The 26,967-nt window shown below is 62.6% G+C and overlaps 1 protein-coding gene across 1 annotated transcript; it reads left to right on the forward strand.

Annotated features, from left to right (window-relative positions):
• The first annotated feature begins 4,198 nt into the window (after positions 1-4,198).
• On the forward strand, positions 4,199-25,460 carry COL6A1 (collagen type VI alpha 1 chain). The gene is made up of 35 exons (XM_045776955.2): positions 4,199-4,421; positions 4,996-5,125; positions 6,558-6,758; positions 7,642-7,801; positions 7,944-8,072; positions 8,199-8,219; positions 8,575-8,595; positions 8,672-8,716; positions 9,481-9,534; positions 10,132-10,176; positions 10,305-10,331; positions 10,561-10,587; positions 10,675-10,719; positions 10,915-10,968; positions 11,171-11,233; positions 11,906-11,968; positions 12,097-12,150; positions 12,247-12,282; positions 12,504-12,566; positions 14,048-14,110; positions 18,317-18,379; positions 19,115-19,177; positions 19,523-19,573; positions 19,735-19,770; positions 20,314-20,376; positions 20,588-20,653; positions 21,199-21,234; positions 21,467-21,503; positions 21,807-21,815; positions 22,035-22,168; positions 22,399-22,508; positions 22,613-22,796; positions 22,890-23,070; positions 23,881-23,910; positions 24,024-25,460. The coding sequence occupies exons 1-35, from the start codon at positions 4,325-4,327 to the stop codon at positions 24,644-24,646; spliced, it is 3,084 nt and encodes a 1,027-aa protein (XP_045632911.1). The 5' UTR covers positions 4,199-4,324; the 3' UTR covers positions 24,647-25,460.
• The last annotated feature ends 1,507 nt before the right edge of the window (positions 25,461-26,967 follow it).

Consider the following 26,967-nt stretch of genomic DNA (forward strand, 5'->3'; position numbering starts at 1 on the left):
GGCTGGGGCGTCCAGCAGGAGGCGGTCCACCCCCTTGGCCTCCCTGAGCCCACTGCTGCCTCCAGGAACAGGGGGGTGGAGGGAGCAGGGAAGCCGGGAGGAAGAAGGCCCCACTGCCAGGCTGGGTTAGGGGGTGGCATGAGGGGGTGCTGTTGCTCCACGGAGTGGGGGGAGGGAGGCAGGGGGAGGGGGAGTTGGGGGGTCCCCCCCGCCCCGTCCCTGCAGCCCCTCCATCAGTGGCTCCAGCACCAAGCTCGGCTGCTTTGAGTTCCGGCAAAGGCGGTTTCCGTTAGGATATTCTTTCCTTCCATCTTCTACCCACTTTTACGGGGTTTCTAAAAACCCAACAATGGAGTGTGGTGGGTAATTTCCCCCCCTCCCTGCATTTACTTTTCCAGACACCAAGAGTCACGGGGACGTGGGCAGAAGGGAGAGAGAAACAGGTGCATTTGTGGGTCTCCTGGGGGGCTCCCGTCTGGGGGGCCCAGGGTCCCCGCACCGCACCTGCGTCCAGCCCCGCCCAGCCCCGCCCAGCCCCTCGGACCTGCGCCTGGGGGAGGGGCTGGCCTCCAGGCTGTGGGGACACAGGTGCGGACCACGGAGCACACGCTCACATGCACTCACACACTCACCCCCACACACTCACTCTCACATCACTCGCACGCTCGCACTCTGACAACACGCCCACACACTCACACTCACACGCACGCTCACAGTCTCACACAGTCACGCCTCTCTCACACTCTCACACTCATGCTCTCTTACACTTGGCCACACACTCATGCTGGAGGCCGTCGGAGGAGAGCCCTACTCTGGGCCCCGTGTCCTCAGGCGCCTCTGACTGCCCTGTGTCTGTGGGGCCTCCTGGGGCGGGCGAGCCCTGAGTCCCTGAGCAGCCCCCAGCGTGCGGGCCAGAGCCCAGGGCAAGGACGGCTGCTCTGGGCTGGCCTGCCCTCCTGCAGGACCCCAGCCCAGCTGCTCCTCCCTCCTCTCCCTTGGAGACCCACCTCCCCGCCAGGCCCGCCAGTGTTGTCACGGAAGCCAGCGAGCTGTGCCACAGGACCCTTTCAAACCTGTCCGTCCGTCACTCTGCTCCCCACCCCCAGGGCTCTGCAGCCCGTCCCTGCCCCGGACCCCCCCGGGATCTCCGGCCCATTTCCCTCGGGACCCCTCCCCACTGGGGTCACACCCCCAGCAGCTGCTCCCTGAGGGCAGACAAGACCCCCCATCCGTGGATTCCGGGCGCTCTGCCCAGCCGGGCTCCCCCCTGGGTTCCGGGCACCGTGTGTGGGGCGGCAGCCCCAAGGTGAAGACCCACTCGCCGAGGGCTGGCTCTGTGACCACAGAGGGGCCAGCAAGGCCCAGGCAGCCCAGCGGGGGTGGGAGAAAGAACGCCAGGCCTCGCTGCCCACTTCACTTTCTCTCCACGCAGAGGCAGGGCTGCAGAGCCTTGCACCCCACACCCCACCAGAGTTCTCCCCGCAGACGGCGCCTCAGGGCAGCAATTCGCCCAGCGGTCCACACCAGCTCCCAGCACGGGGCAGGGGCGCAGCTCTGTGCCAACACTGACTGTCCGTGGCCGGGGTGTCCGGGGAAGCCCCCCTCGGGAGGACCGTGCAGCGCCCCGGAGAGAAGGGTCCAGACAGGGAGGAGGGGTTCAGCCTCGTCTGCAGGACCGCAGCAGCGCACGACCCACGGTGCGGGTCAGCCTGGGTTCTTACCTCTTCCGTGCGTTCCCTGTACTTCCCATATTTTCTCTAGTATGAGGTTGCATCACTTTCATGCTCAGAAAAGAACGCAGGTGAAGGCATAAAAACAGACATGTACCAGGTGAGCACACGTCTGTCAAAATGTTTACAGCAGAGAGATCCCACCTCACACCTGTCAGAATGGCTAAAATTAACAAGTCAGGAAACAGGTGTTGGTGAGGATGCAGAGAAAGGGGAGCCTCGTGCACTGCTGGTGGGAATGCAAACTGGTGCAGCCACTGGGAAAACAGTGGGGAGGGTCCTCAAAAAGTTGGAAATAGAGCTCCCCTGCGACCCAGCAATTGCACTACTAGGTATTTACCCCAAAGATACACATGGAGTGATCCGAAGGGGCACCTGCACCCCAGTGTTCACAGCAGCAACGTCCACAACGGCCACACTGTGGGAAGAGCCCAGACGTCCATCCACAGCTGAATGAATAAAGATGTGGTGTAATTATATACGATGGAATATTACTCAGTCATCAGAAAGGATGAAATCTTGCCATTTGTGACAAGATGGATGGGGCTGGAGAGAATTATGCTAAGTGAAATGAGTCAGAGAGACAAAAACATACAATTTCAGTCGGTAGAATTTAAGAAACAAAACAAATGAGCAAAGGGGGGAAAAGAAAGAAAGAAGCAAACCAAGAAACAGACTCTTACTATAGCAACGAACTCACGGTCGCCAGAGGGGAGGGGGGATGGGGCGCCGGGGGATGGACGAAGCGTCGAATCACGACCTTGTGCTAATATTACACTGAAACTACTATTACCCTGTATGTTAACTACCCGGAATTTAAATAAAAACTTTAAAAAATATTTACAGACACAAAAATATTAGCTCTTACTACCTCTGGGCAGTGAAACGAGGTGATGTTTTTCTAATTTGTAGTCTTCCTATGATGAGCACATACCTTTGTGTAAGAGGAAAATAACAGTTTTTGAAGACACCCTTGCTGAGCTCCCGTGAGCAGAGGCACCCGAGTGGGGCTGGCCCCTCTGGCAGCTTGAGGCTCCTGCCTTGCAGACCCGCGTGGTCCCGGCCCGCGTGGAGAAGCTCAGGCCACTTGCCAGCACAGGGGCCGCCGGCCCACAGGGCTTGGTTACCGCCTGCCGGCCTGCTGCGTAACCAATCACCCCGGACCCCACGGCTTAGCGGGCACATGCGCCGCTCAGGCTGCCGGAGGTTGGAAATCGGGGCAAGGCCTGGCTGGGCACCTCACTGTCCTCGGTGATTCACGCAACGTGTTCCCGATTCTCCCAAACCTGCAGGAGCCTGAGCACCTGCTGCACTTCGCGGCTCCAACAGCTCAGACGGGAGGAGCCAGCCAGCGAGCGGGGACAGGCTTCCGCGGGGGCCGACCTCCCTGCGTCTGAACCCCAAGCCGGAAGCTGGGAGCCATGGCCCCAGACAGGAGCACAGAGGGGATGATATCAGAGGCAGGTAGAATTTCTCACTCTTAGTTTACAGAAATACCATAAAGTAGGGAGGAGGAAAACACTGGAAGAAATCCTAGAACAATCATTGAGAAGGGTGACTTCTCAAGGATTTCCCAAAAGTTTCTTTATTATGGTGATACAACCTGGTACGTTTTTAAACTACAAAACACTTAGGCTGATGTTAGACGAGTACCAACAGCTCCGGCTCTGGAGGACGTCTTCTGGAACCTTCTCTGGGGCGGGGGTGGGTCTGGCCACATCTGGAGCCCACCCCACAGAGCCCCAGGGTGGGGCCTTCACACCCGTCCTCACACGCAGGGTGTCTCTCTCCATATCCGTACACGTGGCTTCGAGTCCTGAACGACCGGGTGTGAGCCGCACAGGTCCACGTCCATACAGGTTTGCTCTGAAATACGCAGTTCTGCAAACGTGTCTTCCTGAAGATTTTCTTAATAACTTAAAAACTTTCCTCCAGCTGATTGGCTGTCAGTACAGCGGGTAAGACATGTAACATACAAGACGTGCGACGGGCCGCACAGCAGCGTGGGGCGCGAGCCCGTGGCCTTCCTGCCGCCGTGGCTGACTTCGCTTTCCCGAAGTACAACCTGAAAGGTCTTTCCCAAATATGTACTGAGCAACCCGGGAAGGAGGGCTTACAGGAGCAGTAACTGGGAAACCTGACAGAGCAAAGGGTTGGAAAGCTTAAGCCAACCTCACGGCGCTTCCGGGCTGATTAATTCCACCAGACGGTGTCTGGTCAGAAAGGACCCCGCGGGGCTTGGAGGAGATCCGCAGCGTGGTGCCCGTTCTCCTTCGGCGTCTTAAACTCCGCGGCCGTTTGCTGTGCGCGGGGAGCCCACGGACCTGCCACAAACCGGGAGACGAAGGCTTGGGCCCCGGGCGCTGGGTCAGAGCTGCGGGAGCAGAGCACGGTGGGCGGTGACTCACTCACCGGGAGACCCCCGCCCTCCGCGCCGCCCCCGCCCCAGCTCCTCCTCCCGCCCTCCCCCCGCCCTCCCTCCAAGGCTGGGACTTCGCCGGGTGGAGAGCAGAGCAACTCCTGTCTCGCCCTCTGGTCATCACCGGCCCACCCGGACCCCTGCCCTCGCTCGATGGTGACACTGGGGCGGTAACATGAAGCTGGCCCGCGCTCTGCTCCCCCTGCTGCTGCAGGCCTGCTGGGCCACCGCTCAGGACGTCTCGGGCAACGCCAGGGCTGTGGCCTTCCAGGGTGAGTGACTCCGGGCACCTCTCCCTCTGCTTCTGCTGCGGGAACCTGACCCTACCCTTCCCCCGACGTGCGCGCCAATGACGGGTGGGGCCGCGGGGGTCGCGAAATTCCCGGGCGTGGCCCCCAGCAGGGCCTGGGCCCTGGGCTCCTCATGCTTCCCCACAGCCCGGGGCGTCAGGCCGGACTGGGTAACCGCTGGCGACTCCATCCCGGCCTCAGTCTTCAGCGCTCTCCCTGGTTCCTTCCATCTGACCCCACCGGGCAGGCTGTCAAGAACCGGGGCCCCTGTGCTCTCACACCTTGTCCGGGAGGTGGTGCCCCTGGTAGTTGTAGATGCTTAAAGGGACAGTGCAGAGCAAACGGCCCGGTCCTGCAGGCCAGGGCGGGGCTCCCTGCTCTCCGGGGCGTGGTGGCTCTCCCCCCAGCCAGGCAGGCTTCCCAGGACCCGCGTGGGGGCTCTCACGGTCAACCTGCTCCCTCGCTGGGGCCAGGCCCACGCTCGGGGGAGGTGGCCTCCCTGTGCCAGCGGGGCGCAGGGCATGAGCCTCAGGCCCCCCACCCCATGCTTGGCCAGACTGCCCTGTGGACCTCTTCTTCGTGCTGGACACCTCGGAGAGCGTGGCCTTGAGGCTGAAGCCCTACGGAGCCCTGGTGGACAAGGTCAAGGCCTTCACCAAGCGCTTCATCGATGGCCTGAGAGACAGGTAGGAGGGCCCGAAGGTCCGTGAGCCTCTCGGGAAGGGTGGGGGGCCCAGGGGCCCGGCAGGCAGAGCCGGGCCCCCTTCCCCTCTAGAAGGCTGCTGTGAACCAGGCCACTCAGTCAGCCTCCTGCATCCACAGCGGCTCCCACGGGCCAGAAAAGGGCTGAGTCTGAGAAGGAGCAGATGGCAGCCTGGTCAGCCAGGGGCCTGGGGGGCAGTGCTGCCATGGGGGCTCCCAGGACCCCAAACGCGTCTCCCTGCCCCCCAACTGAGTGGGTTTCAGGAGGTGGTGGGAGGCTCTGTGGCTCCACCCGGTGCCTGTAGGAGGCCCCCCTCGCCACCTCGTGGACACTGACCTCTGCTCACCTCCCAGTGTTCTAGTGTCCTGGTCCAAGGGGCCCAGAGCGCCTGCCAGCTTTACTCACTCACTCACTCATCTGTCTGAGGCATCTGCCCCTGGGGGGGGGGGATGGGGTACTGGGGTGCTCCTCGAGCAGTGGGTGTGACCCACAATTGGACACGCCCATGGGGGGCGGCAAGGCCATGCAGGGAGGGTCAAGGCCAGAACTGGGTTCCTCCCTCCCCTCACCTGTGCAGGGCCTGGTCCCAGTCCAGCCTGGTCCCTGATGACCTGCTGACTTGGGGACCAGGGTACCCAGCTGCCAGTCCTCCTTGAGGGTTTGCAAGGACAGAGGGTGAGGGCCACCCACTTTGGGGCATATGACCTGAAACCTTGAACTCAGCCAAAATGCCTGGGCTCCTGAGTCCACCACCCCCTCCCGGGGACTTTGGCCTCATTACTCAATTTCTTAGGACTCAGTCTCCCCACCTGTGAAATGGGGTTAGCTCTTCCTGCTACTGATGCTGTTAGCATCACCGTAGGGGCCTTGGTCACACCGGCTGCTGAACAGGCTGGCAGGCACGTCTCCCCCAGGGCCCCAACAGGGTGAACCCCTGGAAGCCTCCGGCAAAGGTGCACAGGGACAGGGAAAGATGGCCACTCAGAGTGTCCCACTGAAACCTGACTTAGAGCTGGCCTCCCCTGCCCTGTCACCTGCCCCACTGTCGTCCACGCAGGGTCTGCCCCTCCCCGGTGGCCCCTGTCCCTGGAGGGGCCCACAGCTCCTCATCCGAGGACCCTGGAGATCAGGGGCTATGGTGGTCACGCGCTGGCTGGGGCTGGCCCTCCTGACCGCCCCCACCCCACCACGCGTCACGTGTGGTCCCCAGAGCAGGGACCCGGGGAGTCCAGCCTGCACTTCCGGCCCCTCCCTGTCGGGGTGTGACCGGGCTCGTCCGTGTACCCGCCTGTGAAATGGGTGACCCCAGTGCCGGCGGAGGGACACACACGGGCCGCGGGGGAGGGTTCCTGAGCTGCCGGCGGTGGGCGGTGCCTTCGCGGAGGTGCCCGGCTCACCGGCCTCGCGGGCTGCAGGTACTACCGCTGTGACCGCAACCTGGTGTGGAACGCGGGCGCGCTGCACTACAGCGATGAGGTCGAGATCATCAGCCCGCTCAGGCCCATGCCCAGCGACCGCGACGCGCTCAAGGCCAGTGTGGACGCGGTCAAGTACTTCGGCAAGGGCACCTACACGGACTGCGCCATCAAGAAGGGGCTGGAGGAGCTGCTTGTGGGGTGAGCGCCCTGCGTCCGCACGTGGCTCCTCGTCCGGGGCCTGTGCCTTCCCGCGTCCCGAGCGTGTCCCTCGCGGCCACCCTGCCGTCCTGACGCGTCTCGTGGTCTGCCCGGGACCCTGCTCGTGCTCGCGGGCGCCGTGCCGGTGGCCGCCACCCAGCCCGCTCCCGCGGCTGCCAAGGGTCAGTCTGCGTCCCTCTGCTCCCCTTGAGCTGTGCCGTCTCCTCAACCACGGAAGGGAGAGGGGCCCACGGGGCCTGAAGTGTCCCAGCCAGTGCCCCGCGTTGACCACGCAGAGGTGGTGCCTGCGTCCGGGACGGCGGGAAGGGCTTTCCTGGGAGAGCACAGGCCCCACCCTGAGCGGGCTGCACTCCGGCCGGACGATCTGCCTGGCCTGGTTCCTCCAGGGAGAGGATTCGTTCCTGGGTGGCTCCGCCCGGCCACAGCTCCCGGGGCCCAGCCCCCACCGTGGGTGGCTCTCCAGCCGTCCCCTCCGCTCCCCGTGGTCACGGGTCCCGCGGTCAGGGTGCCTCCGGGCGGGCAAGGACCTGTGCCTCTCCCCTGGGGATATGTGCATCTTCCAAGATGGAATTTTCGAGAAATGTGACCCTGCAAATCTTTATTTTCCGTTTCAATATCCTTATCACAGCCCCACTCTCCAGCCCAGATCGAGGAGCAGAAAGAGCCTGTCCGGCCACACGGCCAACGGCCTCTGAGAGTTGCACTGGGTCTGGGACTCCCTGCAGGGCGTCCAGCCCCGATTCCTCACCGCCGGTCTTGGGGGTCCCAGCTCTGTTCCAGAGGTGCCCTGAGCTGTCAGGGTCAGAGGGGGCCGGAGGGGGCCAGGCCTGTGGAGGCCTCACCACCGCCCACCCCCTTGCAGGGGCTCCCACCTGAAGGAGAACAAGTACCTGATTGTGGTGACCGATGGGCACCCCCTGGAGGGCTACAAGGAGCCGTGTGGGGGCCTGGAGGACGCCGTCAACGAGGCCAAGCACCTGGGCGTCAAAGTCTTCTCGGTGGCCATCACCCCCGACCACCTGGTAGGCGCCCCCGTCCCCTCACCCGCTCCAGGCAGGGGCACCGGGCATGGCCTGGGGGGCCCCGGGGTGCAGGCGAGGTGCCACAGAGGTGGGGAGGGGCCGGGCTCCCGCTGTCCTCGGCCTCAACCCTCGTCCACACCAGGAGCCACGTCTGAGCATCATAGCCACGGACCACATGTACCGACGGAACTTCACCGCGGCTGACTGGGGGCAGACCCGGGACGCGGAGGAGATTATCGCCCAGACCATCGACACCATCATTGACATGATCGTGAGTAGCGGCTCCGCCCTCGCTCCTGGCGGGGGGGAGGGGGGGCACGGGGGGGGGCGCCCCCCCCCCGCGGGATCCTGCGGCTCTGAGTAGAAAGTAACACCACTTTCCCCTTTCGCTTTTCAGAAAAACAATGTGGAACAAGTGGTAGGAGCCCCTCCCCTTCTCTCCGCTCCCCTCGCCCCTCTCTCCCCTCCCCCTCCCACCTCCCTCCCCTTGCCCTCCTCCCCCTCACCTCCCTCCCCTGCCCCCTCCCCCTCCTACCTCCCTCCCCTTGCCCCCCACCCCCTCCCCTCCCTCCCCTTGCCCCCCTCCCCCCCACCTCCCTCCCCTTCCCCCTCCCACTTCTGTCCTCACACCCCCCCCCCCACCGGCTGTCCAGGGCATCACCAGCCCCTTCTTCCCTTGGGTCCCCTGTACCGGGGTGCAGGTGGGTATCCAGGGCCCTTGGCAGAGCCCCATTTTCTAACGAGTCCTCTGTCCTTCCTCCTTCCTCCGGCAGTGCTGCTCCTTCGAATGCCAGGTGAGTGGGGGACCCTGACCACCTCTGGGGTCACCCCGGATGCCAGCCCAGGCTGACCTTTCTCTTTGATTTGCAGCCCGCCAGAGGACCTCCCGGGCCACGGGGAGACCCTGGGTACGAGGTGAGTGGCTGACCCCTCCCTGGAGGGAGAGACGTGTGCAGTACAGTGCCGGACGAATGTCCCTGCGGCCTGAAGCCCTGGTGTTAGGGATGCAGTGGGACCCCAGGCAGCTGTCCTGAACCCCCGCGGAGCTCCCATCCACACCAAGTGTGGGGAGAGGGAAGGTGCCCCCACCAATGGGGAGAGAGTCCAGGCACAGGGACCCTGTGGCCGATGCCATGGCCCAGGGCTAGTGTGGGGGTGGGGTCTGACCACTGGCCCCTGCGTTCCCCCCACTGTCTCTGGTCTGGGCTCCCAGTGTGGGGCCCAAGGCCAGGTGTGGCTCGCACGGAAAGTCAGCCTAGTGGCCAACACGTACAGTTCGGCAAAGTGCAGGCTTCTGTTTACTCCTGAAAATGTTAGATTCCATGGCCGCGAAGCCACATGAACATGGCCCCAGGAGCTGAGCCGGCCCCTTCCCCGGCCTGGGAGCACCACTCGCAGCAGGAACAGGGGCGGGAGCCCTAGAGAAAGGTCCAGGGACAGGCCAGCCAGCATGGGGCAGCACAGAGCCTGGTGGGCTGCGGGTGGGAATGTGCACCTGACCTCGCAAACCCCAGGGCAGGCCACGGTGACAGGGAAGGAGCCTGACACCCCGAGAACCCTGAAGGTCCATGGAGTATCTTGTTAATCCTTTTCTTGGGAGCAAATCAGGGGTCCTTTCTACCAGGTTATTAGAAATACACAGAAATTGTCCCCCAACCTTGATCTGCTCTGTGTTCCAGGGAGAACGTGGGAAGCCAGGTCTCCCAGGAGAGAAAGGAGAAGCCGGAGAACCCGTGAGTGCCAAGTGCCGAGCATCTGACCTTGGGGGTGGGGGTACTGAGAAGCCTGAAGCTGGGAGGGGAGCTGGGTTCTGTGGAAGCTTCTAGAAGACAGCTGGTTTCTGGGCAGCATGGTCATGTGGCCGGACCCTCAGAGCATATGGCCCAAGGGCAGTGAGGGCCCAGAAGGCGTGCGCGGCCATCCCTTCCAGCACATTCCGCCCAGATCTTCACTCAGGCCCAGCTGTCAGTGGGGCAGGTGGGGGTCAGCCCAGGGCTGTCTCCCCACAGACCACCCCTTCTCCTCCTGGGGGCCCTTGACCTCCCCTCCCCCAACTCTTCCTGGGGGGGATGTCCTAGACCTTCCCCTCCCCCCTCTCCTCCTGGGGGCCTTTGACCTCCCCCTCCCCTCCCAGGAGCTCCCCTGAGGAGACCCCCAGGAGTGGGAGGGGGAGCCTTTACACCAGGGCTGCTCTCTGGTGCTCAGGCCATGGTCAGCCAGCCCAGTCTCTCTGGCTGACAGGCCTGAACAGAGTGGGGGGCAGGGCAGACTGGGAGGGGGCTGCCTCTGCCCCCAGGGGCGCCTAACAGGCCACCTCCTCTGTGTTCCAGGGCAGGCCCGGGGACCTCGGACCCATCGGCTACCAGGGGATGAAGGTGTGTCTCCCCCTCCTCTTTCAGATCAGCCAGCCCTTCCTGGGGCCCGGCTGAAACACATCTGGGCTTGTCCCAGGGCACTGGGCCCTGGGACCCCAGTGACACCCCCTTTCTCCTCTGCTCTGTAGGGAGAAAAAGGGAGCCGAGGGGAGAAGGTGAGTAAAGGAGACCTTCAGGTCATGTCCTTAGGGCCCAGAGCTGCCCCTCCCTCCCCGCCGCATGTGAGGACAACACTGCCCATCTTTGTCGTGTCCGAGCCTCCATGCGCTGGTGGGGGGTCCATCCTGCCCTCCTCTGCCTCCCCGGGAAGATGCCCCTGCCAGTTTCCAGGGAACTTGCCTCATGTTGGGGGCACCCCCTCACTCTCTCTTCCTGTCTCTGCAGGGCTCCAGGGGAGCCAAGGGCTACAAGGTGAGTGTGGGGGTGGGGATGCGTCTTTTGCCCCAGGGGGTACCGTCTGACCTTTGTGAACCCCTCCTTGGTCTTTGCACCTTGCAGGGCGAGAAGGGCAAGCGTGGCATCGATGGTGTGGACGGCATGAAGGTAAGTCAGTGAGGCGGGAGGGCGGGGGACTTGGCGGCAGCAGGAAGGGCAGGAGACATTTCTTGCCAGCCCCGGGCCCAGTGGACCCCAAGCCTCCTGGCCGAGTTCAGACCACCATCCTGGCGGGTCTTTCCTGGGAGGGAGTAGATGAACCAGAGCGAGAGTCTTGGCCGCTGATCTGCCTCCTCCTTCCAGGGCGAGACGGGGTACCCCGGCCTGCCAGGCTGCAAGGGCTCGCCCGGATTCGACGTAAGTTGTGTTCTGTCACTGAAATTTTAAGACCAAGGCCTCAGGAGCCAATGGGGACTCCACCCTGCTCCCAAGGCCCTAAGAAGTCACCGCTGGGCCGTACCGCGTGCAGACCTACCTTTCCAGCGTCTGACCTATTTGCACCCAGCCCAATGGCTGCTTGATGAAGACCAAGCACTGACCTCCTGCGATTTCTCACCAGGGCGCTCAAGGACCCCCCGGGCCCAAGGGTGACGCGGGTGCCTTCGGACGGAAAGGAGAGAAGGTGAGTGACGCGGTCAGGCTTCCCCGCCTACCCAGCCTACCCAGCGTGACTCAGAAATCCTTCCCGGAGGCAGATTCTCCACCCGCTGTCCGAGGCCCAGGCCTCCGTGGGGGCAGGCAGGGCGCTGGGGTGGAGAAGGCCACCCCATGTCACGGAGCCTCAGACGCACCCTGTGCCCGCACGCTGCCCGCCTGCAGCAGACCAGATGGCCCACGCGTCCGCGCAGCGTGGAATCCGTCTGCTCATGCAGACGTCACGATTTACGACTGAACGGGGTGCTGATGGCTGCCAGGGGGCAGAAAAGGGAAGAAGGAGGACGCGAGGTTCTGAGCCTAAGTTAGAGCACGGCGTTCTGTGGCTGGTAGTTTTCCGGCGTTTTCAGCGACACGAAGTGCTAGGGGAGATGGCGGGGAAAGGGTGACCCTCCAAAGGCGTCCTGACCACGCCGACTTCAGGATCTGGCCGATGGCTGTGTGGAGCCTCCCTCGATCTGACTTTTCGGGACGCTCGCGGCTCTGTGTGAGCCGGGCTTGACTCCAGCAGGTGCCGCGGGCAGGTGGCTTCAGGCGGGATTTGTGTAGAGACGTGGGTGGGTGGGGCGGGTCCTCGGCATCCAAGGCTCTTGTGCCCCAGAGCAGGGTCACCGCACGCTGACCTTTCGGATCTTTCCAGGGTGCCCCGGGAGCTGACGGGGAGCCCGGGAGGCCAGGGAACACGGGGCCCCCGGGAGATGAGGTGAGCACTCACGGAGCCCCCGGGCAAGCGGGTGGGCCCTGGGAGGGGCTGCCAGGAGCAGGGGCCAGCGGCAGCTCTGGGCCCAGTGCAGGGTCAGAGACAAACGGTTCCACACTTGTCCCCCGCAGGGCGAGCCGGGCTTGCCTGGTCCCCCAGGAGAGAAGGGAGAAGCCGGTGACGAGGTGAGCACCCACGTTCCATTTCCTGCTCCCAACTCCCCGCCCGAAGGAGAGAGCCCCTCCCAAACTGACTGATGTTGTTTGTTCCCCTTTTCCCAGGGAAACCCGGGACCGGACGGTGCCCCCGGCGAGAGGGTGAGTGGGGTGGGGTGGCGTCTGGGCCCTGGGTCTCACCATGAAGTGGCCGGTGTGGCTCACAGGCCCCAGAGCTCCTGTTTGAGCTCGGTGGGACGCCGGTGTCTGTGAGGATGGGGTGTCTTGCTCGGAGAGGTCAGCCCCCGCCCAGGCCTCGAGCACCCCTCCTCGGTGCTGAGTCTGAGCTGCGGCCTCGCCTCCCTCTGCTTCTGTCTGCACAGGGCGGCCCTGGGGAAAGAGGACCACGGGGGACCCCAGGTGTGCGGGGCCCACGGGGAGACCCGGTGAGTCTCTGTTTCTCAAGCTGAGACCCTACGCCCCAGGAGGGGGCCAAAGCCTGAGGTCAGGCGGGGTCAGGCCATCCGCCTCACAGGACACATGTCACCAGGTCCCTTTAGCCCCAGATTTCAGGTGACCCACATCTCACCTGCTGTTTTCCCAAAGGTTGTCTTCCTGGTTCAGGAAATGTGGGAGTTCCTGTGCTCAGCCCCCAGCCCGGACCCCCAGTCCCAACACCCAGCCCCGACCCCCTGGCCCCGGGCATCTCAAGGGGCCTGAGAGAGGCCAGGAGAAGGGGGGTGTAGGTCCAGAAGAGGAGAGCAAAGTGCAGGGTTCTCTCCTCTCCCCTCCTCCCTGGGGACCAGCGCGTCCGAGGAAACCACACACACACACACAATCACACCGGGACACAGAGGGTGTGCCCCGCACGCAGCACTCACAGCGCTGTTTACAACGCCGCTCGCCTGTCCCTGAGGTCGCGGCACGGCCTCGCACACGGCACGGTTTACTTCATGCCCATCACACACCTGAATGGTCCCAAACGCCTGCTGCTCCCCCAGCGGCTCCGTTAACGCTGCAGACGAGCTTCCGCTCTGAAAGATTCTTTCCTACAACCTGAAGAGAAGGAAACTTAGGAAGCCAGGCCACTCAAACCTCGGGCCTTGTAGTCTCCACGGCCCAGCCGCCTCGCCGAGCTGCCGCCCACACCCCCACTTCCCTCCGGAGCTTTCTCTGGCCCCGTGGTTCTCTGGGAAGGTTTTGCAGGACCCCGAGGGCAGGCCAGACTGGCTGTGCCTGGTCAGAGGCCGGGGCAACAGGCGCCACCCCCAACGTTCCGGAGCCCGGAGGAGGGGACGGTGCTCTTTAAACCTGGGGTGTGGACCAGGCCTCGCAGCTGTCGGGCAGGCATGTGACCTGCTGTGACCACCCAGGCAAAGCCGCTCCTCCTGAGGACAGGTGTCCAGCTGTCCCGAGGGGGAGAGCGAACTCAGCCTGAGGCCAAGGTCACTGCAAGAGAGATTTGCTTTCTGCCCCACCCCTGCTCTCACGGTCCCCAGAACCCCACAGCCCACAGCTCCGGGGTTGGGGAGGGACGTCACGGATAGCATGGCCTGCCCGCTCCCAAGCTACCCTGCTGAGTTCGGGAAATGGGACCGAAGGGCAGGCTGCACCCCAGGGAGCACCCCAGCAGCTCTGGGCCCCGGGGCCCGTCAGGGAGCTGCCTGGAGAAGAAGCCAATGTGAGGGGTTGCCTCCAGGCCTCAGGAGCCTCCTCACTGCAGCCTCCTGAAACCGCACGGGGCTCGAGGAGGCTGTGCGCGTGGCCACAGCAGGCTAAATACCGGGGAGGAAGGCTGAGGCCAGGCCCGTGGTGGAGAGTGGCCCTTCCTGGCTCGGAGACCTAGGGGACGCCTGGCCTTCCCCAGTGCTGCCCAAGCGTCTTGACCTCTCCTGGCCTCCTCACTCACCGGTTCATCCTTCCCCAGGGCGAAGCTGGACCCCAAGGTGACCAGGGACGAGAAGGCCCTGTCGGCATCCCTGGAGACCCGGTAGGAAGCTGTCTGGGGGTGGTGGGGCGGCCTCTGTCCTCGGGCCAGCAGGAAGGCCGACAGCAGCCCCCGAATTTAAGGGAGGGCTCCTTCCACGTCTGACTGGGGGGTTCCTGCAAGGAATGCCCAGGGTCAGGAGCCAGCTGCAGGAGGCCAGGGGCAGCCGGGGCGGCCCAGCTCCTGTGGCCCCCAGGGACTCCGTGCTCAGAGGGACAGTCAGAGGCTGCCTGTCACCTGGCAGGCATCTGCCAGGACGCAGAGCTGAGTGAGCAGACCCCCAGTCGCCCTCGGAGCTCTGCCCTCTGCCCTGGCTCAGTTGGCTTTGAAAGAAGGCAGCAGGGGACCCTGGGACCCCTGGGTTGCCCCCTGGCCTGGCGGGGCAAGGTCACCCCACAGCAGAGACCATGTTTGAGCCCCCAGGAGGCACCAGGGGGAAGAGGCTTGCTCAGCATTTGGAATCCAGGTGTGAGATCCTGGCTGGAGGTGGATTTGGGACTGTCCCTGCATAGAAGTTTCCAGAATTCCTGGTTGTGATACTTTCCAGAGATCATGCTGGGAGAGGAGAGGGGAGTGGAGGCTAAGGAAGCAAAGGGTTGGACCAGGTCTCATCCCCAGCACACCGGGCGGGGTCTGCCTTCCTGCCTCATTGCCTGGAGGCCATGTTGTTCCAGGTGTCTGAGCCCGGAAACCCCCACAGGGTGGACCTTGAGGCTCTCCTGCTTCCCAGGCTACGGGCCTAGGGTGACCACCCCCGAGAGAGCACAGGAAGGGCCTGGGTGGGACACGTCCTCCCTGCAGCCCCTCAGGCAACCCCCTTGGTTGGCCCAGACCCTCGCAGTCTGCCTCCTGCTCTGTGATAGGGGTCGCCTGCCAGGCATCCCCAACTTCCTCCCACTGGGAACGAGGCGGCTGCCTGGCCTGCAGGGAGGGGTTTGTGGAGCTGGGATGGGGCCCTCCCAGTGGGCAGGAGGAGGGAACGGCCTCCTGGTGGGTGAGCTCCGGACAGTGGGGGCCGACCTCAGAGGGGCCGGGCCTCGGGCTCTGGTGGGGCTTGGCTTGTGGCTTCAAGTCTTTTTGCTGGCTTTTCTTGTGGAGAGAAATTTGGAATTGGGATTTTAACAAAAAAGGAATTTAAAAAGCAAGAAAGAAGCAGCAGCCACAATAGGGTAGCCAAGTCTCCCGAGGGACCATTAAAGTGCACCTGGGTCCCTTCCAGTGTGGGGGGGTGGCAGGGGGCACGGACCCACTTCGAGACCAGCTCGGTGGGAGGCTTTCCTCCCACATAATTGCAAGCTGGGCTTGCTGGGAGCCGGCCGTTCCCAGGCCTGTGGCCGTGTGTGAGGGGAAGAGGCGCCGTGGCCCTGGAGCTGCCGGCTGGGAGCCCGAGGCTGCTGAGTATCTGGTTCTCCCCCGTCCCGGCAGGAAAGGCAGATGATACCTCTCCGATACAATAGGTGTAGAAGTTCTGAGGCTTGTAGACCAAAGACCCCTGTGAATAGGCCATCTCACCTATTTTGGAGAAGTGGTTGAATCTGTAACTCCAGCAAGAGAAAAGCAGAATTCTCCTGTCCCTGCATCTCCACACACAACGATCAATTTTACTTTCTTCTAAAATTTAGTTTCTTCTAGAGTCCTTCCAGAAAAAACACAGTGTGTGAGAGGGTGCGGGGTATACATGTTGTTCATACAAACAGCATTGTCCTGCAATGCTCTTCACCTGGGGACTGTCCAGGTCGGCGCCCATGGACTCCACTTGTAAACTTGCTGAATGGTCCTGCCTGGTCTCCTGTCCGCATGTGTGCAGACAGTGTCCGGGATTTTGCTTACAGAAAAATTCTGTAATAAATATCACGGCCCGTCTGTCTGTCAGCTCATTTACTTCTCCATTTGTCCATCCATCCATCCATCCATCCATCCATCCATCCATCCATCCACCCATCCTTCCTTCCATCCATCCATCCTTCTTTCCATCTATCCATCCACCCGTCTATCCTTCCTTCCATCCATCCATCCATCCATCCATCCACCTGTCTATCCTTCCATCCATCCATCCTTCTTTGCATCTGTCCTTCCTTCCATCCATCCATCTATCCATCCACCTGTCTATCCTTCCTTCCATCCATCCTTCTTTGCATCTGTCCATCCATCCATCCTTCCATCCGTCCATCCTCCCATCTATCCTTCCTTCCATCCATCTTTATTTCCATCCATCTAGTCATCCATCCATCCATCCATCTTGAAATACTTACAAGGCTACATCCAAAGCATAAATTCTTATTACGCATAATTTCTTAGCCAAATGATGTGAGTGTGTGTGTGAGAGAGGGTATGTGTGAGCGAGTGTGTGAGTGTGTGTTATTTGCCAGATAACTCTACTTTATCTAGCCCCACCTTACATTCCCCCTAAGGGCATGAAACAGCCACTGTGTTCACACCTTTGCCAACACGAGAGATCGTCAAACTTCATCTGTGTGTTTTTGCTCTTCAGGAGAGAGTTGAGTGCTCTCCTGTATTCGTGGGGACTCCTGAGCGTGGTCTCTGAGGTTTCCAGGCCATGCCCCTCTTTCTGGCTCTTCCTTCAGTTGCTCATTTTCTGTGGAGTCCACGTCTCCGCGTCAATGTGCAGGAAGCCCTTCTCGGCAGGCAGACACTTTTCCAGCTTTGCCATCTGCCTGTGACTGTCCTGGGGACTTGTCGCTTAGGGTGTCCTGCTCATTTATAAGATTCCAAGTACATTCACCTCTTTCGTTGCGTTTTTGGCTTCCTCTTTGATTCATCTGGAGGATCTCCTCGGGCTAGAAGTGAGGGGGCTTGAGCTGGCGTGGCCTTTTCTGTGACTAGTGAGCCTGTGTTCACAATACCACCTACGGCGGGAGCGACCTTTCCTGGTGATAGAGGATGTGAGCGTTAGATTTTAGCTTCTCTTATCTTGTCTTTCCGGAATCCCTGTGCCTGCTGCCCTTGTCCTCATGCCCCCGTTCCCATGACAGCAGCTATCGTGGGCTTCACAGTAGGAGTCCCAGGGGGCTGCTCCTGCCGCCCGCCACGTCCCCAGGCTCCCCTGCCTTCCCCGTGCTCCTGCTCCCAAGCGGTCGTCCGGCTGCCAGGACAAGCTGGCGACCATCCTGCTGCCCGATTATCTGGTCCTTTCCCCACATCACAATTCAGGAAGTTGTTCGAGACACTAACAGCATAAAACACTACAAGGAAGAGTGTCACTGGGGTTTGCTCTTGAGTTTCCAGTGTTCAGGGCCACTGTCACTAAAAACTGGATGCTACCAAAGCCTGTGGGGGTGAGGGACCCATGGCATCGCTGGGGAGGAGGCCCCTGCGTCCCTCCAGCCCGTGGTCCAGCTGGGGAGCGTCTGCATCTGACTGGTTCCGCGGCCGCTTGTTTGCCCAAACCCCCATCGAGGGGTTAGGCAGCTTTGGAGTTGGGTTTGTCCACACTGGACATCCAACTTGCCGGCCTCAGCGCTGTTTCCGTCTCAGGCCTGGGGACCCTCGGGGCAGTTAGCTTCTGCACCACGGTGTCTGTGCGGAAGTTTCTGGGAAATGTGTTTTCCCAAATCCCAAGATGCAGCAATGGAGCAATCCAGAAACTGGAGGAAAGGTCACAGTCCTGGCCTCGCCTCTTCCCTCGTCTTGTCCCTGCAGTGGGCACCAGCACCTCCCGGTGTGGACGCCAGCATGGCCTGCCAGGGGCCGCGGGGCCCGCAGACTGTGTCCCAGGAGGCACCCGTCCCACGAGCCGGCGGCTGGGGCAGCTGCAGAAACGTCCCCAAGCGTGGCAGCCGCCGTGTTCCTGTCTCATGGGGCCCGGACGCGCCTCCCCCTGGCCTGGCCGAGGGCACAGAGGGCCTCTGCTCCCCATCGTCCCTCCTGGCCCCCATTTTCAAGTCCCTGGGGCCACCCTCCAGGAACCCCGAGTTGGCTGGCGAGCAAAGTCCCAGGTTGTGTGTGATGCCAAGGCCTGGGGCCCTGGCAGGGTCCAGAGCATCCAGGCGGCCCCACACGTGGTGTATGCTCGCCCCTTCTTCAGGCCTGGCCGGGGATGTCCCTATGTGCTCGGGGCACCGAGACTCTGGACCCAGGAAGGCAGGCAGCTGGCCTCCAAGGAGAAGTGTAGACCAAGCAGCCTGCGTGGGTCTGGGGCAGGGCTGGTGTGGGCCGAGAGGGGTATAACTGGCGTGTCCCTCTCTGCAGGGAGAGGCTGGCCCCGCTGGACCTAAAGGTTACCGAGGTGATGAGGGGCCCCCGGGGCCTGAGGTGAGTGCCCTGCCCCCACCCCACCTGCACATCCCAACCCCGGGAGGGTCCGTAGGACTGGAGAATGCCCCCCACCCCGGTCTAGGTACACACACAGATGGTTTAGTGCATTTCGTGGTATCTGTGTCTTTCAGGAAACTTGGAAAATGCAGAAAAAAAAATGAAACAATTGAAATCTAAAATACGGCCACCCAGAGATAAATAATGTGAACATTTTAGCTTATTTCTTCCCAATTTGTTTTCCTTATTTGCACAATAGCCTTATAAGTTTGGCTTCACAAAGTTTTGGGTTTTTTTTTAATTTTGTCATTTTGAACATTTTCTAAGACCCTTAATGATTTTGCAAAACTTCACTGACACGTGGCTCCGCGGCCCCACCGGGCTGTGTCCCTCTGCTTCTCTGAGCTCTGGGGCTGGGGCTCTGGCCTGTCTGGAACTCCCAGTCCCAGAGGTGACTGTCCGCAAGCACGTGGGTCCCCTCTCTGGTCGTGTCCTGGGGGCGCTCCCTGGGCGGGCTACTGGGCGGGAGGTACGGCCTCCCCACGGAGTCTGTTAGCCTGCGGGAAGCCTCAGGATGGTGGACGTAAAAATCCTTCCCTTAATCTTTGCTGTGCTGTTGGGTGGAAACACGATGTTTTCTTTAACGCACGCTCATTCTCCTCGGAGAGGTGCGGTGCCTCTGAGCCTGCCTGGATGTCCACGCACTTTTCCCAAACCCACTCCTCCCCTCCTTAGGGTTCCAGAGGAGCTCCAGGGCCCGCAGGACCCCCCGGAGACCCCGGGCTGATGGGTGAAAGGGTGAGTGGCGGTCCCAAGGGCTCAGGGCCTGGGTGGGGCTGACGCCTGGCCGCTGGGGCCGCGGAAGCTGTGGTTTCGAGCCGCGGGCCTCTGCCAGGAAGTTTCCGTGTGGGTGTGAGGGTCCCAGTCGTGGTGTCCGGAGAGGTGCCCTCTCCACAGGCGACTGTCCCCCTGGGCCCGGAGGCACCGTGGCTGCTGGAGCCACTGAGGTCCCTGTGGTCACCGCAGGCACTGCCCCTCCTGCTGCAGAGTCGGCACGGCCGGGCAGTCCCACGCAGGGCATGCTTTCCAGGCTGGTGAAGCCCCTCGGGCACCATCCTGAGCCTGGGCAATTCCTCTCCGCAGGGGGAAGACGGTCCACCCGGAAACGGCACCGAGGGCTTCCCTGGCTTCCCTGTGAGTACCCCAGATTCCTGCCCCATCATCCCCTTTGGACCAGCTGGGGTGGGCTCAGGACCACGGGCTGGACCAGGACGTGACGGCCGGGATTATCCATGGGGTGCCCCCTCCCCCGGCCAAACTGGAGCCTGGAGTGACTGTCCTGTCTTTCCCTGCAGGGCTATCCAGGCAGCAGGGGCCCGCCCGGGATAAACGTGAGTACACGCCCACCGTCGGGCTGCTGGCTCATTCACACACACACATGTGCAACATACATGCATCCTTGGCCCAGTCTCGGCGCCTAGGCCCCTCTCATGGGTGTCTCGATCTGTGGGTGCCCCTGCCTGGCCTCCTCTCTGGGCTCCCAAGGACTGCACCCCACACCTTGGGGTGTCCTCTGACCGGTGCATGGCCTCTGTCTCCCCAGGTGGGGCACAGTGTCTCCTTTATCTTTTCCTTTTAAAACTTCTGCTTCTTAAAAAGGAAACGCAGTGCTGTGACTTACAGTTAATAGAACTGATTTAAAATAGAAATCTGGTGGAGGAGAGGGACCGCTGGGTGCTGGGGCTGGGCGACAGCCAGCCTGCCCGAGGGGCTCACCTGAGTGGCGATGTGTCTCTGGCCACCACCCACTGCAGGGGCCTGCTTCCCCAGGGTGCAACCCACTCCAACCCTGGGCCAGGGTCCCTGCCACACACACATACCGGCTCCCCAGGACTCCCTGCCCCTCTGACCATGTGCTCCTCTGTCCCCTGCAGGGCACTAAAGGCTACCCAGGCCTCAAAGGGGATGAGGGAGAAGCCGGAGACCCTGGAGAGGACGTGAGTGCCGAGCCCGCCCGGGAAGCTATGAAATCCCCTCGAGGGGCTGCTACTGCTGGGGGGTGTGCAGGGAGGCGGCCTCGTGCGACCTCGGCTGCTGAGGCTCTGCGGGCGGGCATGGGGGCACCAGACCCAGGGGCCGGGGATGGACAAGTCGCAGCTGGTCTGGCTTGTGTGGCTGTGTGTGGTGACACTGTGCCGTTCCTTCCAGAACAATGACATCGCACCCCCAGGTGTCAAAGGAGCAAAGGGGTACCGGGGACCCGAAGGCCCCCAGGTGAGTGACGTGGCCAGCCAGGTCGGGCACCCTGAAATTCTGAGGCTTCAGAGGGGTCTGAGCCAGAACCGGGGAGCAGGTCTCTGGGGGAGGCTTCAAGAAGGCTGGCCCTTTGACGGGAGGGAAGGGAATGGGCCATTTTGAGGGTTGTGAGGGCTTCAGAGAAGGGGGAGCAGCTGGTCACCAGGTGAGACATGAAGAGAGCACAGCAGAGCCTAGGGTGGGTGCCGGGCTGGGGGGCGGCATCCCCTGTCCATCAAGACGGCACAATCAGACTGGAATGAACCGTCCACCCCGTGGTGAGTGCCGGAGAGCCCCACACAGGCCCGTGCCCAGCCCACCTGCTGCCCCAGCAATCACAGAGCACGTGGCAATCGGGCTCTCCAGCAGCCCCTAGTGTGCAGGGGTTCCGGGGCTCCGAAAGGGAGGTGGGGTCGGCCCAAGGGCCTGGAGGGTGAGGGGTAGGCTTGCTCAGGGCTCCATCAGACCCACAGTTCAGGAAGCGATGCGCCCTTACCACCTTCCCCCCGTCCTTCCTCTGACAGGGACCCCCAGGACACACAGGACCGCCGGGGCCAGATGTAAGTGGGTGTACGTGAATGTCCTTGGGGGGCTGACCGCTCCGGCCATGGATCCCATGGGGGTGGGGCACCATGACAGCAACAGGGGAGCATGTGATCATCATGGAGGGACATGGGGTGTCCACATATCAGTGACCACGTCAGGTGCCCCTGCCCTGGGTGCCTAACACCCTGAAAAGTGAATCCCACTGTGGTCCGCTCAGCCCGGTGCGCGTGTCTCGTCCCCCTACAGGAATGTGAGATCTTGGACATCATCATGAAAATGTGCTGTGAGTATCTCATCTCTGGAGAAGTGTCTTAACTGGAAGGAATTAGGTCCCACCTACCTTTGGTGCTCACAGAGGGATCTTTTGAACTGTGGGGTGGGGGGCAAGCAGGGGGGCGGGAGTGTGCCCCACTCACGAGGAACTCCCCGGGGGGGACGCAGGGCCAGGCCACTGTCACCCCTGCTGGTCTGCCAGGGTGGCCGGGGCGCCGGGCAGAGCAGCCCACCCTGCTGAGGGTTTATGATTTCTACTAGGACACGGGGTCTCCACTGGAACGTAACTCCTTGTTTCTCTTCTTTTCCCCAGCTTGCTGTGGTGAGTCATTAGCACGGTTCTCGAGTGCTCCCTGCTCCTGTGTTAGCCCCCTCGTACCACCATGACTTCGGGGCGCTGGCCCGCCCGTCCTCGCCCCAGGAACCTGCACGGCTGGCCACAGGCGGGGACAGAAGCCCCAGGGTCCTGGCTCGGGAGGGGGTGGCTCTGCCGAGTGGGGCCCCAGAAGGCCCCCAGGACTGACGCTCTCCTTGTCCGCAGAGTGCAAGTGTGGCCCCATCGACATCCTCTTTGTGCTGGACAGCTCGGAGAGCATTGGCCTGCAGAACTTCGAGATAGCCAAGGACTTTGTCGTCAAGGTCCTCGACCGGCTGAGCAGAGACGAGCTGGTCAAGGTGAGCCAGGCCCGCCCGCGGCTTCCCAGGGAGCAGGGCCCTGCACAGACCCCGGGCCAGAAGACGGCTGGGCCCCGGGGCTGCACTTCTCAAAAGCAGTAACCTTCCCCCACCGGAGCGTGAGAGTCCCGCGGGTCCGCGGGCCAGGCCGGCCGGGGACAGACGGGGGGTGGGGGGTGGCTGCTGGGAGCCCCGCGTCCCCTCCTCACTGGGGTGTGTGGCACGTGCAGTTTGAGCCCGGCCACTCGCACGCGGGCGTGGTGCAGTACAGCCACAACCAGATGCAGGAGCACGTGGATCTGAGGGACGCCAACATCAGGAACGTCCAGGAGCTCAAGGAGTGAGTGCCATGTGCCCGGCCGCCCGCGCACCTGTGGCCCCCGAGGCCCGCCCTTGACCCTGAGCCCCGCCCCGGTGCTGACAGGAGGTGCCCCCCCCCCACAGAGCCGTCAAGAAGCTGCGGTGGATGGCGGGGGGCACGTTCACGGGAGAGGCTCTGCAGTACACCCGGAACCAGCTGCTGCCCCCCACCCAGAACAACCGGATTGCGCTCGTCATCACCGACGGCCGCTCTGACACCCAGAGGGACACCACGCCGCTCAGCGTGCTCTGTGGCCCGGACATCCAGGTGGGGCCGCCTCCACGCCCCACGCGTCCACCTTCCACCCCAGACCGCCGCCGTCTCCCCCTGGGCCGTGCCAACACCGTCCCTCCCTTACAGGTGGTCTCCGTGGGCATTAAGGACATGTTCGGCTATGTCGCGGGCTCTGACCAGCTCAACGTCATCTCCTGCCAAGGCCTGGCACCCCAGGGCCGGCCAGGCATCTCGCTGGTCAAGGAGAACTATGCGGAGCTGCTGGAGGACAACTTCCTAAAGAACGTCACCACCCAGATCTGTATAGGTGGGCTCGCGGACCCGTCCACGCAGTTGTGCTGGGACACGGCATCGGGGCAGCTGGGACGCGGCTGTCCCCTAGCTCCCCGTGATCCCCGGCCAACAACACAAGGCCTCTGCACAAGCAGCCCCGCAGTCTTGCTTGAGGATGCCGTGGCCCAGCTCCCACATGGCCCAGCTCCCACATGGCCCGGCTTCTGTGCAGGTGGTCCCCAGAGCATGGGCCGCCCTGTGCTTCTCATACTTTGTCCTGGGAGCACTCCCACTCACTGTGGTCCATCCACACACTTGCACAGGGGGTGGCCTTGGAGCCCAAGACCACTCCCAGTCCCCCACCTCAGAACATGTCCTTCTGGGCTCTGCCCTGCGGTAGACCTGGGTCCACGGTGCAGGCAGCTGGTCAACAGCTGGAGACACCTGCTCGGGTCAGATGTGCCTGCGTGGCCGGCACCTGATCAGCATCACCCTAGGACAGGGCGGCATGGGGTGTCTGACCTGCAGACCATCCTTGTCCTGAGCTTCCGTTTTCCCATCCTCTGAAGGGGCCCACAAGGAGTTGGAGCAAAGACCACAAAATAGAACGAGGGGGGGGTGGCCCTAAGATGCAAAGAACGACTCTTGAATAAGGGGACACTCAGCTGCTGGTGGGGCCAAGGGGGCCGAGTCGGCACACGCCAGGCATTCAGGAGCCCCACCTGTGCGTGTGGCCACGCCGCGCCTGCCACCCCTGTGCTCTGGTGCCCTCTTGCTGGGGGTTACAGATAGAAGAGTGGTCCGTAAGGTCACTGGCTTCATGCTGTGTTTTTCTCTTTTACAGACAAGAAATGTCCAGATTACACCTGCCCAAGTGAGTACCTGGGGTGTGCAGAGGGCCCTGGCAGGGGCTCCCAGAGGAAGGTCGGAGGGCGGCCGTGTCGGGAGGCCCTGGCCGCGCCCTAACCCCCCACCCCCATCCCGCAGTCACGTTCTCCTCCCCGGCCGACATCACCATCCTGCTGGACGGCTCGGCCAGCGTGGGCAGCCACAACTTCGACACCACCAAGCGCTTTGCCAAACGGCTGGCCGAGCGCTTCCTGACAGCGGGCAGGACCGACCCGTCCCATGACGTCCGCGTGGCGGTGGTGCAGTACAGCGGCCCCGGGCAGCAGCGGCCGGAGCGCGGCTCACTGCAGTTTCTGCAGAACTACACCGTGCTGGCCAGCACCGTGGACGGCATGGACTTCTTCAACGATGCCACCGACGTCAACGACGCCCTCAGCTACGTGACGCGCTTCTACCGTGAGGCCTCGTCCCGCGAAGCCAAGAAGAGGCTCCTGCTCTTCTCCGACGGCAACTCCCAGGGGGCCACGGCGGCGGCCATCGAGAAGGCGGTGCAGGAGGCCCAGCGGGCGGACATCGAGATCTTCGTGGTGGTGGTGGGCCGCCAGGTGAACGAGCCCCACATCCGCGTCCTGGTCACGGGCAAGACGGCCGAGTACGACGTGGCCTTTGGCGAGCGCCACCTGTTCCGCGTGCCCAGCTACCAGGCCCTGCTGCGTGGCGTCTTCTACCAGACCGTGTCCAGAAAGGTGGCGCTGGGCTAGCGCTGGGCAGCTCCTCCCCCCCCACTACAACAGGAAGTGAAATGTGACGCCGATGTTCCCGACCAACGACGGGCTACGTGTTCCTAAAACAAAGGCTAGAAGAGCGGCGTGTGTTTTCCCCACCCGCTGGTCCCGGGACTCCGCCGGCCCGTCCCCTCCCCTCCGTGTTAACACCCCCAGATCTCCTGCAGGCCCTGAATCCCCAGAACCTCTCTGCCTTTCCGGGGGGGTCGCCTGAGCACTGGCTCCCCTCCCAGCCTGATCTTTCTCGCAAACCCTACCCGACTCTGCAGTTAGCATTTCATTTACGGGCTCAGTCTGCTGGTGACGTCGCGAGAGGGTGGACCCTTCGTTTTTGGAAAGCCAGGGTGAGGGGATTTCTCAAGCTTCACCCCGATGAGTAAGCCCCTCCTCACAGGGTCCTCCCTGCTCAGGGCTCGGACCTCGGTTCTGCCTCCCTGGCCTGCGGAGCTCCGGGCGAGCGGGTGAGCTCCAGCATCTCCAGCCAACAGCAGGAAAGGGGCTCCTGAGAACCCTGAGAACAAAGGTGCTATCCTGTAGACCCCCCTCCCCATCTACTCGGAGGCCTGGGCCCCTAGGCCACCCAGTGACACAAAGTGATGTGTTTTGTGTTTTTTGATTAAAAAACAAACAAACAAACACAACCCAAAGCTCGTTTTCCTCAAGGGAGTGATTGGTTCTACGTTCTGTTGAAGACCCTCTTTATATGTTAGTTTTATTTTTACTCCTTGTGTTTTTGCTCACTGGGTCCATGTCCGCGACTTTTCAAAATAAAGGTTTTCACTCCTCTGTCCATGGTCGTCTTTCTGAGGAGTTGAAATCACCCGCATGTTGACACTTCCCACCCTAACCCGAGGGAACGTGGAGACTGTTGGGGTCCAGTGGGGACGCACGGATAAGCAGGCTGTCAGCCACCGGCTACCAACCGACAGCCCCCCCTGGGTCTGGGGGGGGTACTGTCTATGGAGGGGGAGGGGGTGGGAGGGGCCTGACACCCTGGGTTGCAGAATCAGAAGCACACTGGGTCTCGGGGGGCTAGGAGAGCCAGCAGACCCAACAAGACAAAACCCCAAAAAGGCCAGCATTCTGGCCTCAGAGCCCCCGGATGTCCTGGAGGAGGAGTCAGGACCAGCAGGCCGCAGGGAAAGCTGCCCCGGGACACCCAGCCGTGGTCCAGAGAAACGTGGCGGGGGGGGGGGCTTGGCTGTCCCCCTCGCAGGAGTGGCCCTGGCCTCCGAAAGGGCAGAGTAGATGGGGAAGGAGGAAATGCACAGCCATTGAAATCCCCAGGGCTCGCGCCCTATTGCTGGGCTGCCAGAGAGCGGGGAGGATGTGGGATTGGTCAGACTCAGGCCCCGGGGGAAAGGAGGGCAGGCGGTGGGAACTGCGTGCAGTCCTGGCCAGCAGGGCACCCGGCAAGTGGGGGAGGGACGGGACAGCCCTCACTGGACGCACCATGGGGAGCCAGGCAGGGGGGCAGGGGCGGGACTCCAGTGGAGCACAGCACTCCAGAAAGAATTAGCAGGGGTGTCTGACACCCCATCTCAGCCCCTGCTCCAATGCTAAGAGCCAGACAGCTGCCAGCAGGGAACGTTTCCGTTCACCAGGCCATCATCCACGGGTCTCACGTGCTGCCACGGGAACCTAATATGCGCCCGTCATGCCCTGCGAGCCCCCGGCCTGACCTGCAGCGTGGAGCCTCAGGGCCCTGAGCCACCGAGATCCTGGCTCCTTCCCCACCACCCGCAGCTGGGTAACCTTGAGCCAGTTCCTGCCCCTTCACCTGTTTGATCCACTGCAAAATGGGTTTGTAACCCCGTAACGTCTGCCTGGCAGGGCTGCGGTCACTCACTGCTCTGTGTGGGGCCGAGGAATTCAGCCACCGGGTGCCCCTGGCAGGGAGGCCAGAAGGCCGGCTGGGCAAGGGAGGCCGCAGGGAGAGGCAGCGGCGCCCTGGTTACTCAGCTACCGCTCGCTACGGGACCCTGTCCCTCTGCCCCAGGCACGGGCTCCTGGTGGTCCAGGTCTGCACCCCGTCAGGTGGGGTCTGTGGGCTTTCCTCCTCCGCAGGTGTCCCCACCCTGCCTGACCCTGGAGTGGTCTCCCCACACACCCCTCCGGAGGGCACGTGGGAAAGCAGAAATGTGTGTTTCCCCTTTAAGAAGGGTCTGCGCCTTAAATTCCTGAATCCCCTCTAACTGGAACCGGATGGCTGGGAGCTCATGTCTGAAATCAGGCCACGCTTTGCTCCCTGCTGTCCTCCTCAAGCCCTGGCCTCCCAACACCCACGAGGAAAAGAC

This window comes from Ursus americanus, chromosome 4 (genome assembly GCF_024610735.1).
Source record: "Ursus americanus isolate L20-20 chromosome 4, mUrsAme1.1.p, whole genome shotgun sequence".
Classification (NCBI taxonomy): domain Eukaryota; kingdom Metazoa; phylum Chordata; class Mammalia; order Carnivora; family Ursidae; genus Ursus; species Ursus americanus.

Coding starts and splice junctions, on each gene's coding strand:
- COL6A1 (XM_045776955.2), top strand. CDS start 4,325: ATGAAGCTGGCCCGCGCTCTGCTCCCCCTGCTGCTGCAGGCCTGCTGG. Junction 10,332..10,560: donor AAGGGAGCCGAGGGGAGAAG/GTGAGTAAAGGA, acceptor CTGTCTCTGCAG/GGCTCCAGGGGAGCCAAGGG. Junction 10,969..11,170: donor AGGGCTCGCCCGGATTCGAC/GTAAGTTGTGTT, acceptor ATTTCTCACCAG/GGCGCTCAAGGACCCCCCGG.